Raw genomic sequence first — 15,862 nt, 5'->3', positions numbered from 1 at the left:
TTTACAGCTGCAAATGTTACAGGAACTTTAAAAAACAAGAGGCAAAAGAACAAAAAGAAAAATGTTTGGAGTTGTCAAAGTTCAGAAAATTTGACTGTCAAGAGGTGTGGTGCGGGTTGGTGAGGCAGACGCTGTAGACCCAGGTAAGATGAATATGATGATGAATTTAATTATAAATAAGTCCAGCAACAAGAAGCAGGCACAAGGAAACACTGACGGAACATAGACGCTAACATTGACGAGGACCCGACGAGGAACAAGGAACACAGGTGGAGTTAAATACACGGGAGGGTAATCACAGAACGAGACACACCTGGGAACAATCAAGGGGAGGACAGGACAACGAAGAGACTCAAGGACACAAAAAACTCTAACTAAACACGGAAAAACACAGATCCTGACATTGACATTTCTTAAGAACCGCGTTGTATTGCTGTTTTGAGGTTTTAAAATAAAGAAAAAAACATGAAACATTTGCAGAAAAGATGTCGGATATGATTCCCTCTGTGTGGGACGTTTACATTTGTGGAAAATGAAAATGGGGGGAAAAAAGTTAATGATTTCCAGCTTAATGACACACAAAAAATATAACGAAAGCAATATCACTGGTATTTTTTAGAGCCAGTGAGAAAAACTATTTATTACATGAAAAAACAGCATTTCTTAATACATTTATATTTGAAACATTAGATGATTCTTTTGAAATAATTATTAGACAGAGCCACTGCTGACGGTCCAAAGAGCCCTGGGACTGGACACGCTCCAACTGAGCGTTGAGTTTACTGAAAAGTTCAAAATAAAAATAAATAAATAAACTGTTAATAAATAATTAAATCATTTACTTTTAAACAAATATTGCATATTTATGCTAAAAAGGCTTGGATTTTTAGGTTTCATCCATGGATGGATGGATGGATGGATGGATGGTGTGTGTGTGGGGGGGGGGGGGGATGTGTGTGTGTGTGTGTTGTGTGTGTGTGTGCGTGCGTGCGTGTGTGTGTGTGTAGTGGGGAACTATGTCTGGAGAACAATATCTCCTCATCTTTGTCCCAAACTTCACCAGAAGCTGCTGACTGCACGCGCTGAAGGGCGGACCATAAAGGAGGAGCGCAGCGCGCGCACAAACACACTGCTGCCTCGAGGACACATCTTTCTGTTCCTCCTGGATTTTAGAGGGAGAAGAGGGGAAAAAAATCTCTTTTAATTTCTGTTTTCTTTTCTATGGTTTTCTTTGAATCCCCCATTTGGGCGTCAGATCCCGACAGTTAGCAGTGAGCCACTTTGGGGCGGACATGGAGCCCTACACGGTCCCCGGAGCCGCAGCGCAGCTCTCTCTGTCCGACCTGTACTCCGTCATCCCCTTTAACGTCACCCTCCCGGAGGAGCTGGCCGAGCTGAACGCCACGGAGCCCGGCAGCCCGGTGAGGGGCGCCGGGGGAATGGTCATCGCCGTGTCCATCACGGCGCTCTACTCGGTCATTTGCGTCGTGGGACTGCTGGGCAACGTCCTCGTCATGTACGGAGTGGTCAGGTAAGTATGAGCGGTGTGTGTGTGTTTATACAATACAACAGGTTTAATTTGGATTTTATAAACTAAAAAGTGACTGTAAGTGGGATGAAAACTACTTACTTAAAAATGGGGGACTTTTTATTTTAAGTCAGAAAAGACTGAAGATCCAGCTTTTCCAATTTATTAATTAGAGACAAAATTCCATTGAAACCTCAAAACTGCTTTCCTGTGGCTGGAGCCCTCAGACAGATCTCTTCAGTCTCTCCTCTCATCTTTTCTGCAGGAATGATGAGAACGTTCATTTTGAGTCTGATGAACCTTTTCTGTGTTAAAGTAGCCATATGTATTAAATCAGCTTGTTAAAATACCCAATTATGGCTCATTTTCATGTAACTGGAAGAGTTCACCATAGTTTTATTTCAAATATTCCAGTATAGGGTAACTGCATCCTCAGGAATCTCTGGAGTGGACTTTGACCCACAGCATAAAATTCAGCTCAATTCAGTTTAAGTAGCTCCAAATATCATCTCAAGGCACTTAATGAAAATAATCATTTTAATTCAATCAGACGTAAATTCCAAATGATTGGATTATTCAAAATTGATCAAAGCGTTTCCATCTAAGGAAACCCAGCAGATCCAGTCACTAATTTGCTGTAACAAACAAAACATGAGGAGATTTTCAAGATATGGTCCTCTGATTTATGCTGAACGTAACCAGAGTGTTTGTGACTGAAAAACTCTTCATCTAATCTGACCAGAGCGGACAGCGCTGGTCAAACTCCCAGTAGAGTTTCACAACTTCCTCATGACTGCATTTTTTTCTAAGGTGGAACAGAAATGCCAAATTTTTTTTCTCGCGTCGTTTTTTGCTCGCACCCAGTTGGCATTTAGACAGTTCCTACTGGTTGTTATGGAGACGTGGTGACCCCCAGCAATCATCTCTTTGCTGCTTTTCCTTAACGGCGTGCTGCGACCTTCCTCTGCTCACTGCGTCTGTAGGCAGGATGAACACGAGTCCTACTGATCAGTGGCTCACAGAAGGTGTGTGTCCCATTACAGTCACAACCCAGGGAAACAGAAAGTACTGGACTATTAACTAATTCTGATTTATTTATCTAATGTCAAGATGAGAGTAAAAAATAAATAAATCTTGCAATAAAATAAAATGCTAAAAATAAAACCTTTTCAATGAAAAATGCATTTGTATTAGAAGTTGCTCAGCAGCACCTGCCACTCTGACCTCAGCAGCCTGATTGGTTGGATTGGGTTTGTGCAGGAAGTGAAAAGAAATGTTTATGAATTTAATCATGTCTTATTACGTCATGATGTGTATTTGGGTGCATGTGTTGGATTCTATTGTTCCTGGATTAACTCTCTTCACCATGAACAAGTGATTTCCTGCATATACATTCTCACATTCTTACCACCACCCAGGGAGGGCCATGTGCACATAGAGTTATATCGTGATATCTGCTGTATCATAATGATAAAAAAAAATAAAAAAATTAGCTGAAAAACAATTTCTTCTGTATAGAAAGCAATCATAGCACCACAAACACAAATACTGTTCTTGAAAAACATTAGAAAACATTTTCTTCAGGATGCAACATACTGAAAAACGTGGGATTTATATTAAGAAACTCAACAAAGTAACTTAATCATATCAAACAAAGTAACTTAATCATATCTTTGAATGTACCAATATTTATTTATGCTCATTAAACAGTTGAAATAGTGAACATAAAGTTTCCAATAATACTGACAGAGTTTTGTTTACTTAATAGAATAGAATAGAAGAACTTTATTCATCCCAGCAGGGGATGAATAAAGTTCATTAATTGGAATTTATTGAAACATTGATAATACACTGCAATACACTCTGTTATGTAAAGATCATAAAACGTAATTGCCTGAGGATGCTGTTTAGAAACAGGCTCCATTAACTCCTTTTGGCCAGTCTGCTCTGATTGGCTGATCCTGCCAGCACATCAGAAGAGCGGTCAGATTTATTTTCTAACACCGCGGTCTCAGCGGACGGGCAAACAGGAGGAGAAGCAGCAGGACCTGGCAGCAGAAACAAACTGTCAGATCAGCTGCTGGTGGCATTTTACTGGAAGAAAAACAAAAGCCAAGATCTGAAGAGGAAATGTGGAAGGGGGGAAAAACAAACAAACAAAAAACGGGAGAGCATTTCTGAAAATTCAAATGTATAAAATGATTTTCCATTTTTCTGAGGTCTGAGTGAAAATTGTGTGTGAAACAAAACACAACAGGAGAACCGATGGAGGGACATGATGGTAATAATGATGTAGGTTAGAGGCTACAGGCACCAGGTCAAAACATGCTAATACATTTTTTGAAGCCCTTTAGCAAAAAATAAAGTGCTATTAGGAAAAATTAAACCAAGAAAAAAACAAAACCTTTTTAATAAATTTTATCTCTAATAACTGGTTTTTCTATAGAATACGTATTTGGAAACTGTTGTGGAATAATGATTAAATCCTCAAAACTGTTAAAATCCAAAACTGTGTCCAGTTTGACTCCTTTACTGATGTTTTATGTAAATTTATGAAGACCGCTGCAATGCATGCTGCCAGGTTATAATCATCGTCAATCAATCTGCTACACAGTGCAAAAGTACTGTCATAAAAATGTATATTAAGGATGCCTGAAAAAAATATGAGTCATGACAAGGAATATTTAATAACTAGCTGATACAGAAGAGAAAGGTGAATGTTTGTTATAAAGTAAAGGCAGAAATAGTTCAAATGAAACCTTGTGTCTGAATTTTCTGCAGTATAAACAAAGAAAGAAAAAAGCTCATTCCAATCAGATTGAAGTGGTTTTCCTCTCCACCGGGGCTTTCTGTCCAACACCATCCCAGGCGTCCAGTCGTTCTGTCCTTGCAGTGAAAGCTCTCCTCTCTAAGAGCCGCTGCAGGTCACATAGTTACTTTACAGGAAAACACAAATCCAATGAATTTCATATGAAAATCACATGAGAGGACTTGTTAGTGAATTAATCTGTTAGCCTTTAGTTATACTTTGCACAATGAAAGCATCACAAAGGGCCTTAGAGTAAATTAAAAAAAAAAACAAATCGAAGAAGTAATGAGCAAAACAAAATTATTAAAAAATGCAGAAATGTGTAGTTGACTGATTGGTTGCTGGTTTGAGACACTGGATTATTATTTTGTTCATAATGACAGTTTAAAGAGAAACACTAGAAGAGGACAAAGTGTTCAAGGTTCCTGTCTTTGCAAAGCACAGCAACGTTTTCTTCCCCAAGAAATGTTTCATGGACTCGCTTTGCAAAAGAGGTAGATTTTTGTTCTGCATTGCAAAGTCGGAAGTTATGAAGTTTATCCTGTAAAACAGAACCCAACATTAAATAGACATAGACAGATGAAGTAATTAAGTAAAATGAAGTTGTCAAAGTAAAAAGGGGAACTAAAAATACAACGGCTGCTGTTGGCTTCTGAGCTCTCAGCTTAGATTCAGGCAGGTATTATTTTTCCACATCATTTTTACTTTTATTTGTATTTGTAGGTAAGATTTTTTTTTTTTATGTTCCCATTTCAACAAACAAAAACAAAACCCGGATCGATTATGGCTGCCATTCTTACACAATATGGTGAGAATTGCAGGTATGAACTACTTGTTAGCACCTTTGAGAGTTTAGTGTCGTATTTGTGTCATAAGAGTTTGAATGAATAGCAATTAGCTGGTTAGCTCCAACGTAATTACTAAATGCCACTGCTTTTATCATGCAGTCAGGTGTGACTTTACTCCCAGATTGGTGCTTCAGTAACTCTGTCCTTCTAATATGTATTAATGTCAAAAACACCAATTATCAACCAGCTGGGAATATATTTACTGCTTAAAAGCTTCTAACTGAACCTTGGTGAAAAATTTCTAAACTATCCCATTAAGCATTTGACCTTCATTATAGATAAATGTCTTATTTGCCTAACACATCAGCGAGGTTATGTAACCGCTGCAGATAAGAGCTCTGATATTTGTGCAACAAGCAGTCTGTTAAATCACCTCTGAGCATGTAAGACTCAAATAAAATTCAACCTGAAGCTACTGAGATAAGAAATATGAACATTTTTGCAGGTAAACACAACGGCGGCAGGCGTCTGGAGTGGTTTGCTTAAAAAAAACACACAGAATGGAAAAGATACAGAATAATAAACCATTAGATGTGGGGAAATTTTAATCTGAGCTGATTCAAATCGGAAGCTTTTTTATATATATATTAAAAAAAAGAAACATCCATTTGTAAGTCGTTTTCCCCCGGCTGCATGTAAATAAGTGAAGCCTCATGAATTTTGGATTCTATCCTTCGCTCAGATGCCTGTTTCTGCGTACAAGCACTATTTATAGCAGATCTGCATGTTTCCTCACGTCAGTGTGGATTGGGCATTGGGCGGTGGCGCTGTTGAGAGCCCTTGGTCTGATTGCTGTGGAAAGGCTCACACTGACATCTCTGGGGACGGCCTGCTCTAAATGCAGGTTAAGTCTGCAGCACAAAACTCCTAGTAGGTGTTCGGTCCTCCACGTTCCTGCTACCACACTTGTTAGAAGAAAATGAAGTCGATTGCTCATGAAGTTCAGAATTAAGTGGCCTCCGTTTGAAGTCAATTGAGTGGGCATCCACAGTAAGGAAATGAGATTACCTAAGAACAGCAGATGTACTTTTATGAGGACAAGACAAAAGGTCCTTTTCAAGGAAGTCCTGAAAAGACTCTGGAAATTTAGAGGTGTTGAATCAGAACAAGGAGGAACAAATCTGCAGTGAAGCCCGCAAGCATAGATCAACCTGTTGGGGAAAAAAACGTAAAGAATAGATGAGTGTGACAATTGGCAAATTGATTCACTGTGTCCAGAGACCTGAGGAAGGTCAACAGGGACGACTGAGTTCTGAAAATCGAACAGTAGCTGCGTTTTCATTACAAATATGCGCAAACATTTGTCTACATTCCGCAAATGTCGAAGAAATGCAATTTTGCAATTGTGGTGTTTCTGTTAAATGACAAATGCAGTTAAAATCACACGTGGACAAGTTTGTTCCCACAGTGAAGTCATCAAATCATCACCCTCTGGCTACTTCCTGGTGTCTTCTTTGCCCCAGTGGCAGTGATCATGTGACTCGTGTGATGTGAAACAAGTCCTTCCATTGCAGTTTTGTGAAATAAACAAAATTCGATTGAGCAGAAAAACCACCTCATCCTAGCAGCAAAATATTTTATTGACAATTGAGAGTTTAAAAAAAAATTTTTCTCAAAGTTTCTATTAAGCAAATATATTTTCAAAATATCAAATTACATAAGATGCTTGTTCTTAAATCACAGCTCAGTAATGAAAAGGTCTTGACACATTTAATCCTTTTAATCCCAGATGAACAAGCTTAACTTCAGGTGCTAAATGAATACTTTTAAACATGTAAGCTTCTGAATAGACAGTGCTGAATTTGTATTGTTTCTAGTAAGTTGATATTATCACATAATTCATAAAGTGTCATTGCACGTGTTACTGAAATTTCAGTGTGAAAATCTAAGAAAACCCTTAAAGCCAGAAAATCGGGGTGACCTTTTCTAAATTTGATTTGAATATTCCTCCTGACCCTTCAACCAGATGGCAGTGGGTTTGTCTCAACATGTTTTTAAAAGCTCAAAGTCCAATATTTTGCACCTAAAAAAGCTCTCAATTTCTGATTACTTATACATTTTTTGACAAACAAAAGAGGTGAGCACAGAGAATAAATATATTTATAATGATAAGACATCAAAAGATGCTATACAATGATTGATCCTCCCAAACTGTCCCTCAATGTTTATCCTACATCCCATAACCAACTAATCTAAATGTTGCTGTTTGATTTTAACTCTTCTACTTGTCTTGTATGCATTTTTGTTCCAACCAGATACACCAAGATGAAGACAGCCACCAACATCTACATCTTCAACCTGGCCCTGGCCGATGCCCTGGCCACCAGCACGCTGCCTTTCCAGAGTGCAAAGTACCTCATGAACACCTGGCCCTTTGGGCAGCCTCTGTGCAAGCTCATCATTGCCATTGACTACTACAACATGTTCACCAGTATCTTCACCCTCACTATGATGAGTGTGGACCGCTACATTGCTGTGTGCCATCCCGTCAAGGCGTTGGGCTTTCGGACACCAGTCAAGGCTAAGATGATCAATGTCTTGATATGGGTCCTGTCGTCCGCGATTGGGGTGCCGATTATGGTTATGGCTGTGACCAGAGTGACAGAGGCTGGTAGGGAAACGGTCTCTTTCACATTTATGACATTTTAGATTTCTTGAAGCATTAGTTATTATTATTTTTAATGGCAATTTATTTTCTGGTATTATTGACACTGGAGGTACTTAAGCTGATGTGAATAGTGGTACTCATATATACATTTAGGGCTGCATTCACACCAGCCCTGTTTAGTCCACTTTAATCAAACTTCAGTTTGTTTGCCTAGAATGTCCAGTTCTAGGCAAACAAACATTTGGGGAGGTGTGACTGCACAATCGAACTGTGATGCAAACTGAAAAAGCGAACTCTGGTCCACCTTAAAGCTTAGGTCTCGGTTTGGATGAATTGAACTCTGGTGCGGTTCAAATGCATATGTGAATGCCAAGTGGACCAGAGTCCGCTCTAAAAGCAGGAAGTGGACTATAGCTCAGGACATTCTGGGTAAATACAATCAAAACAAACGTGAACGTTTACCGCTAGTGTAGTAATGGCTTATGGTCTTTTGCTAAAGGCAAAAAAGAAAAATTCTCAAGCTGCCAAAATCTGACCCCACTCCATTTTTTTTATGTTTCGTGAAGAAGGAAGTCATGCTCATATCTTCTTCTTCAGACATTTTCAGTAGTTCTTGGTACAGTGCCACCACAGGTGAACAGAGGAACAGCCTTTTAAGGGTTTAGTTTGTTTGACAGTGCAGCATGAAACAAACTGCTGTAGCTGAAAATGTAACAAATGTTGCAATTTTGGTTCCTGACCATTAATAGACTCATGTCTTTTGGAAACATGAACATGAGTACAAAAGAGTCTGCCTGTGATTGTAAGTTTTGGGCAAAAATGATTCTCAGTTTTGGATAAGTGAGAGTCAAAGCAGTCGACTAATTTGACATTTTCAGTTTCTAAAACTCACCATATATTGTAATCACATAAAGCTGTGCTATGTCTAGACTTAATTCTGATTCTGACTGCAGTGGATCAAATTGGACCGAGGTTGATAACATAAAATTGGAAACACAACTGTCATATGAAATGATTTGAGACAACTACTGTTCTTAGTTGGCTTTATGAAAATAACTTGCAGCAGTATTACTCAGTGGTGTCCCGATCTGATACTGATATCAGGATCAGCCAAAAAATGATCAACAATCAAATTATAACAGCCTGCATTTAAAATATGCAATATAAGTATATTTTATAGGAATGCTCTTCTCCTGCATTCCTATATGGCAGTGTTTGTATGGCAGACCCATGGGTTCATAATAAATGGCTCAGTCGTTCTCATACTTATTGCTGTTGACAATTTTTCTCTGTTTGAGTAATATCACTAGACCAAGCCTTTTCCACACTACAAAATAAGTAATAACAGTATGTATGACTCATACATACTGATACGCTATCAGGTCAATATTGGCATCAGGCGATATTCAAATCTCAGCAACGTATTGGAAGTGAAAAAGTTGTATTGATTCACCCCCAGTGTTAGTTTTGAGACTGTTTTGCACTTTTGGAGCCTAATGGAGATGATAATGCTTGTAATCCTTTAGCTGAGCTTTAAGTCCATCAGATCGATTTTTTTCCCCGTTCTCTTTCAGGTAACATTACATGCATGTTGAAATTTCCGGATCCTGACTGGTACTGGGACACCGTGACTAAGATCTGTGTTTTCATCTTCGCCTTTGTGGTCCCTGTGATGGTCATCACTGTTTGCTACGGCCTGATGATCCTGCGTCTGAGGAGCGTCCGTCTGCTCTCAGGCTCCAAGGAGAAAGACCGCAACATGCGGCGAATCACCCGCATGGTCCTGGTGGTGGTGGCGGCCTTCATCATCTGCTGGACCCCCATCCAGATCTTTATCATCGTGAGGACGATGGTGGAGATCAACACCAGGAATACTTTTGTCATAGCCAGCTGGCACTTGTGCATCGCCTTGGGCTACACCAACAGCAGTCTCAATCCTGTCCTCTATGCTTTTTTGGATGAAAATTTCAAGCGTTGCTTCAGGGATTTCTGCCTGCCCTGTCGGACCCGCACGGAGCAGAACAGTGTGACCAGCGCCCGCAACACCACTCGGGAGCCGGTGTCTGTTTGTGCTCCGACCGAGGCGGGAAGGAAGCCTGCATGACTAGCCGAGGAGAGGGTCCTACTTAGCTCCAACATGAGCAGAATCCATCAAGATCCACAGTCACAGGACACCCTGATCTCCACCACAGAGTTTTGATGCCCAGTGAGGGTGAAGTACTGGGGTAAAATAAGCAGGAATCTCTGAGCTCACTGTCAAAAACAGTGTCTGACTTTGACAGATCATGAAACAGAATGTTCTTTGTTTTTAGCTCAGAATAAGATGGTAGCAGAGTTCAAGACAACAGCAGCAGCTGGTACACTTAGAAGGATTTCAGTGACTGTGCTGGCAGGTGAAACATCCACATAAAAAAAACAAAAACAGCTTCAGTGTTTGGTTTTTTTTTGCATTGACAAAGTGAGAAATATATGACACACCAAACCAACGATGGCTTAGTGGAAGAGTCCTCTGCTTGAACTGTTTTGATCAAAAGGAGGCCACAACGATCTGCGCTGCACTAGAACGTGTGATTGGAGGATTTTTAAGTGTTTCTTGCTGAATATTTAGAAATACAATCAATTTCAAATTAGATGGAAGGATACATATCACAGACCCACTTTGAGATCAAAATTTGTTGGTACTCAGCTGTCCACTGGTGACCACCACTAGCAACCTCAACCACGACAACGGCTTAATGCCTGCAGACTAATACTTCAGAGGCTGCCAGTGAAATTCGGTTCAATTCTACTCCACAACGATAATTAGAAAAAGAAACTCTGAGGTCTGTCTCGCTCTGTTGGACACTTGTGAAAAGTGGCACGGTGCTCTCTTAAGCGATGACTCACTGGGAAATTCAGCTTCCTCAATCAGACCGGAGCCAGCGGTCCTGGAAGCAGAGACGGAGGTGATGAATGATGACTTCAGCTGAGCGGACATGCTTCACACGACTGTTTGTAAAAGAAGTCAAATCCAGCTAAGTGTGGGTTTTCCTGCAAGTTCAGAGTTTAAACTATGACAACAGAGAGAGGCGTTTGAGAGACATTAATCACATCTGAACTAATATGTAGCCTTTCAAAAGTATTAACACTACTTTCACTTTTCACCATTTTCACTTTGTGTTGAATTAAAACTTGTGGTTTGACTCAATAAGATTTTCTTTAACAGAGTTAATTGCAGGGTCTGTAATTAACTTAAGAGAAGGTGGAATGATGATGTAAATGTTTGCATTAAAACAATTTAATCTTAAGTTACTTAAACGCTGAGGTGCTTTGTGATTGGTTCCGCTTTCTTCCCTCTGAATATTTAGATTCTGCTGCTGTCTCTTTAATTCACACAGAAACATAAACAAGTGAAGAGACTTCATGTGTAAGAACAGTTTACTGAAACTGTTGGACTTTCTCACTGGCTCTGAGATGGAGACAATAAATAGCACAAGCTCTGTAAACAACATGAGATGTAAATGTACGCCATGTGATTTGTTTCCTCGTGTGTTACCGTACTGTGTGCTGCAGAGTGTGTAGCTGTTCATCCTATGACTATTGCTGCCTTCGTTGGGTGTGTGAATGTCTCTCAGAGCACATAACCTTTGCGAATTTACATTTCTTCAGGAAAGAATGTAATGTTCTCTACATTATGAATACAGATATTCAGTCTCCAGCAGATATTTTTGTTTTAGGCTAACAGTACCAAACATGATGCAAGTTCTTCTTCTTTTGGATGCTTCCTGCAGGGATCACTAGACTGAATCATTTGCATTAATTTCAAATGAATGAATGCAAATTCAGTCATTTAGTGTTGTTATTCACTACATTCATGAGTCTTGTTTTCTCTGACCTTCCTCTCCTCCTGTAGCTTAGCTCCAAATTCTGACTCATATGTCCGTATCCGTCCTCTCCTGACCTCTTAGCTTCTCTGGCTTCCCAGCCTAAACTGCCCTTCTAATATATAAATCTCAACCTCATCAGTTCCAGTAGCTGCCTTTCTATTAACCATATAATTGCACAAGCTGACATTTTGAACATTTATTTGCTTAATGTAAACATACCAATTTGGAAAAAAAACAAACATTGTTTTTCCATAAAAAGAGTTGGTGCTAGGATGAGGTGTTTTTTTTTGTGGCTTTATCGAACGTGCAACGGAAACACGAGTCACATGATCAGCAACTTGATGTTGTCACTGGCACAGATCATGAAGACGACATGTTTTATTAATGACTTATTTATATGGGATTTTTATTGGTTCTTAATTAATGGAAACAATACAATTGTGGAATTGTATTTTTTTGACATATTGAAAACATTTTTCTCACATTTGTAATGGAACTGCAGCTAATAGAAACCTTTCCTCCATCTCTGACTCTTCTTGCCTTCCTCTCCATCCAGTTGGCCAGAGGTAATTAAACTCTCACTGTTCGTTTAGCCACTAACTGCAGCTCCTTCTATTAACCAACATAACCCTGCACCAAAAAATATATATTTACATATTGTAGAATCAATCCAGCACCAGGTAAGTACAGGGTGAATACCAATTCTGATATCAATATTTTTGATTTATGTTTGATAATTCATCAAATTTTTCACATTTTAGGTTCCAGAAGTTTCTCCTGTGTTCAAGCATAGGAGAGAATTTGGTCACGGTTTATATTTTAATGACACATTAACATGACAAACAGAAACAATGGAAAACCAAAAACATATAAAATGCAAAAAAACCAAAAAAAACCAAAAGATCATTAGAGAGCAAATCAAACAAATCATTTTTGAGATAGAGTTAAGAAACACAAAAATAAATAAAAACTTCAAGAGCGAATCTGAAACTAGAGCATCGATCTTAAGATGCTAGTATCAATCCAATACAAACATGACTTGATGTTGATATTATCAATATTTGTGATAGCTCCGCCCACCTCTACTGAAAGTTGGGTTATCGACTCACTTGCCTCATTACCTCACCTTGTATTCGTAGAATGAAGCTCTGATTATTTTCAAATACAAAGCAGGTTTAGGAACATTTATCTACTCCACGTTCACTGAACTCCAAAACACACAGTCCATCTGTTTCGAGCTACCTTTGGCTAATAAGGTAGCTCTGGTCAATGTATTTGATGTATATTTTCTTGATGATGGGATTTAACAAGATGTAATGCTTACTGTTTGTTTCATAATTGGTTACTGTGTTGTATTTTTATGATGTAAAGCACTTTGACCTGCCTGGTTCTGAAATGTGCTGTACTAACTGGACTTGTAGCTGGCTGCGGTTTAAGGCGGCCTTTGTGTCAGGAAGGACAAGTTTGTCCTATTTTGACTCATCAAGATGGAAAAATTTGCAGCTCAGATTTTTCTTCTAGTTTTAGACAAAATCAGACTGTCAGAGATTTCACTCATATCTTGTTTAAGTAAAGCCTCAGTGCTGTATTTTTTATTTATATGTTGTTAATTGTCATTTTTGTTTTATTCCTTGATACTTTGTTGCTGTAAATAATTTAGTTTGATGACATTGTTGTTGTTGGTGTTATGTTGTAGTTGTAATGGCTTGTTTTCATCTTGTGCAGCTCTGGTTTCATCCTGACCAGGACGTCCTGGAGAAAAAGATGAATAATCCCGATGGATTTCTGTCCTGGAAAAATAAAGTAAAATTAAAAAAATAAGAATAAATGATTTCTCATGTCTTTAGTATCAGGACCACTTGAGCTGATGCAGATGTAGAAGACAATGTTCCTCAGTTTTCTGGAAGGTGCTATTTGAAGTATGCCAATATGACATTCTTTTGTCATTCAGCTGTTTCTTTTTTTTTATCCCCATTCCGATCTGAGGGACTTAGTAAATAAACTGAATTGATGCAGCTCTTTTTTAAATCATTACAAACTTCAAATGTCTGTGCTAAAGCCAGTAGCATCCACATCAGATAAACTGCAGGGTTGCATTAACTACATAGATCCAGAGCAGGATGCACCACAGGAGCATCAAACAGTGATAGAAACTTAATGACTCTTCCATCAAGTTGGTCATTTAAAGCAACACATTTGCTAGTGAATCCAGAAATCCTTTCTGTCTCTTGGAAACTGATCTTCTGTCTTTAGATTTTCCTGTGTGCTCTCCTCTTCCTCATTTTCAGAGTTAACTAGTGAATTGATATTCTGCTGTGTGATTCTTTCTCCGCCGCCTCAAGAAACACCCAAATGATTCTTTTGCTAATTGTGAGTGGACTGCATTTGGTTTCTGTTTTAATATAGTTTCAAAACTCAATCATACTAGCACAACTACCTGCCATGTTTCTGTTGCTGGCACAAGCCATTTAGGTTACCCAGGAAAGATAAAGACTTGGTGCCTCCTGTCCAATTCTAAAATACCGTAATAAGTGTGTAAGACAGCTTTCAGTATTTGTAGGTATTCCTAAAGCCTCTTCAAGTCCTTTTCAAATATGTTCCAAAGCTGCATTCAAATGAAAATGTGAATGGTTTTCTATTTCTAAGTTTTTAGATGATGTTATGAATTTATGAAACAAAGAGGTTGTACTAAACTTATATAGCTACACCACAGTTATAGCATCTCCAGTAGCATTGTTAGGCAACCTAGCTAGCATAAAACCTGCACTATGCAATACATCAAAAAAAAAAAACTCAGAGAGAGACATGTTACCATCAAGCATATCAGAGTAAACTAAACTGATAGTGAAGTTAGTAGCTGATTCAAATGAACAATTAAATAAGTGAAACAGTTTTGAGATGCTAAGATGCTAACGTTAGCTTGTGAAGGCAACAGAAACTTTTGCTATTACTTAAGCTGTAAGTCAATGAGAATTCTTTAAAAGATTAACATATTTATCAGGACATTTCTAGAAGAGAATTAGTTTCTCTACTTCTTTACTTTGAATCACCTGACAATGGCATGTGGTAGTTACAGCACATTTGCTTGACATCAGTGTGAGGAATAGAATAGAATAGAATAGAATAGAATAGAATTACTTTATTCATCCCAGCAGGGAAATTATTTCGCAGTTACAGCAGCATAGAGACAAGACACACAACAACCACCACTGAGTAGCAATTGTAGACAAAATAAAAATAAAATATAACATGCTGTCAATATAAAAGCAGCTTAGAGCAGTCCTTGCAAAGATTCAAAAATGCAGATATGTATATGTAAATATATGTACAGCAAGTGTGCCACAGTGCAGTTGTGCAAAATCGGACTGATTAGTGCAGAACAATGATTTAGCTTTTATTGTACAGTGAGATGACATGTGGCAGGAAGGATTTCCTGTATCTGTCCCTACGACAGCGGAGCTGGAGCAGCCTATGTGAGAAGGTGCTCCGCTGTCTGTCCACTATGTGGTGGAGAGGGTGCTGTTTATTGTCCATAATAGACAGAACCTTCTTCAGTGTCCTCCTCTCCACCACAGTTTCCAGGGACTCCAGCCTTAGTCCCAGTACAGAGCCAGCTTTCCTGATGATTTTGTCCAGTCTATTAGAGTCGCTGGCTCTGATGCTGCTTCCCCAACACACAGCAGCAAAGAAGATGGCGCCGGCAACAACACTGTGATAAAAGGTCTCCAACATCTTGCTGCACACATTGAAGGATCTCAGCTTCCTTAAAAAATAGAGTCTGCTCATCCCCTTCCTGCACACAGCGTCAGTGTTAGATGCCCAGTCCAGTCTGTTGCCGATTACAACTCCCAGGTATTTGTAATCCTCCACCTCCTCCACCACTTCCCCTTTGGTCTTCAGTGGCCGTGAAGGTATCTTCTTCCTTCTGAAGTCAATCACCATCTCTCTGGTCTTACTAATGTTGAGCCTCAGGTGATTCTGCTCAGACCACTCCACAAAGCTGTCCACCAGTGTCCTGTACTCCCCCTCCCCTCCATCCCCTATACACCCGACGACCGCTGAGTCATCAGAAAACTTCTGTAGGTGACATGACTCAGAGTTGTACTGGAAATCAGTGGTGTACAGGGTGAAGAGAAAGGGAGAAAGCACAGTTCCCTGTGGAGCCCCTACGTCACTGACCACCAGGTAGTTAATAACATAGGA

At 39.2% G+C, this 15,862-nt stretch overlaps 1 protein-coding gene across 1 annotated transcript; it reads left to right on the top strand.

The window, feature by feature from the left end:
• Window positions 1–1,040: 1,040 nt before the first annotated feature.
• On the top strand, window positions 1,041–14,477 carry oprd1a (opioid receptor, delta 1a). The gene is made up of 3 exons (XM_032581794.1): window positions 1,041–1,531; window positions 7,441–7,796; window positions 9,368–14,477. The coding sequence occupies exons 1-3, from the start codon at window positions 1,293–1,295 to the stop codon at window positions 9,895–9,897; spliced, it is 1,125 nt and encodes a 374-aa protein (XP_032437685.1). The 5' UTR covers window positions 1,041–1,292; the 3' UTR covers window positions 9,898–14,477.
• Window positions 14,478–15,862: the final 1,385 nt, after the last annotated feature.

Source organism: Xiphophorus hellerii, chromosome 13, assembly GCF_003331165.1.
Source record: "Xiphophorus hellerii strain 12219 chromosome 13, Xiphophorus_hellerii-4.1, whole genome shotgun sequence".
NCBI classification, from domain to species: domain Eukaryota; kingdom Metazoa; phylum Chordata; class Actinopteri; order Cyprinodontiformes; family Poeciliidae; genus Xiphophorus; species Xiphophorus hellerii.
This window is presented reverse-complemented; position numbering and strand designations above follow the sequence as displayed.

What these genes read in the sequence shown, in the direction of transcription:
- oprd1a (XM_032581794.1), top strand. Translation starts at nt 1,293, where the DNA reads ATGGAGCCCTACACGGTCCCCGGAGCCGCAGCGCAGCTCTCTCTGTCC. An exon ending in GTCATGTACGGAGTGGTCAG is followed by an intron (nt 1,532 to 7,440) that starts GTAAGTATGAGC and finishes TGTTCCAACCAG; the next exon opens with ATACACCAAGATGAAGACAG. An exon ending in GACCAGAGTGACAGAGGCTG is followed by an intron (nt 7,797 to 9,367) that starts GTAGGGAAACGG and finishes GTTCTCTTTCAG; the next exon opens with GTAACATTACATGCATGTTG.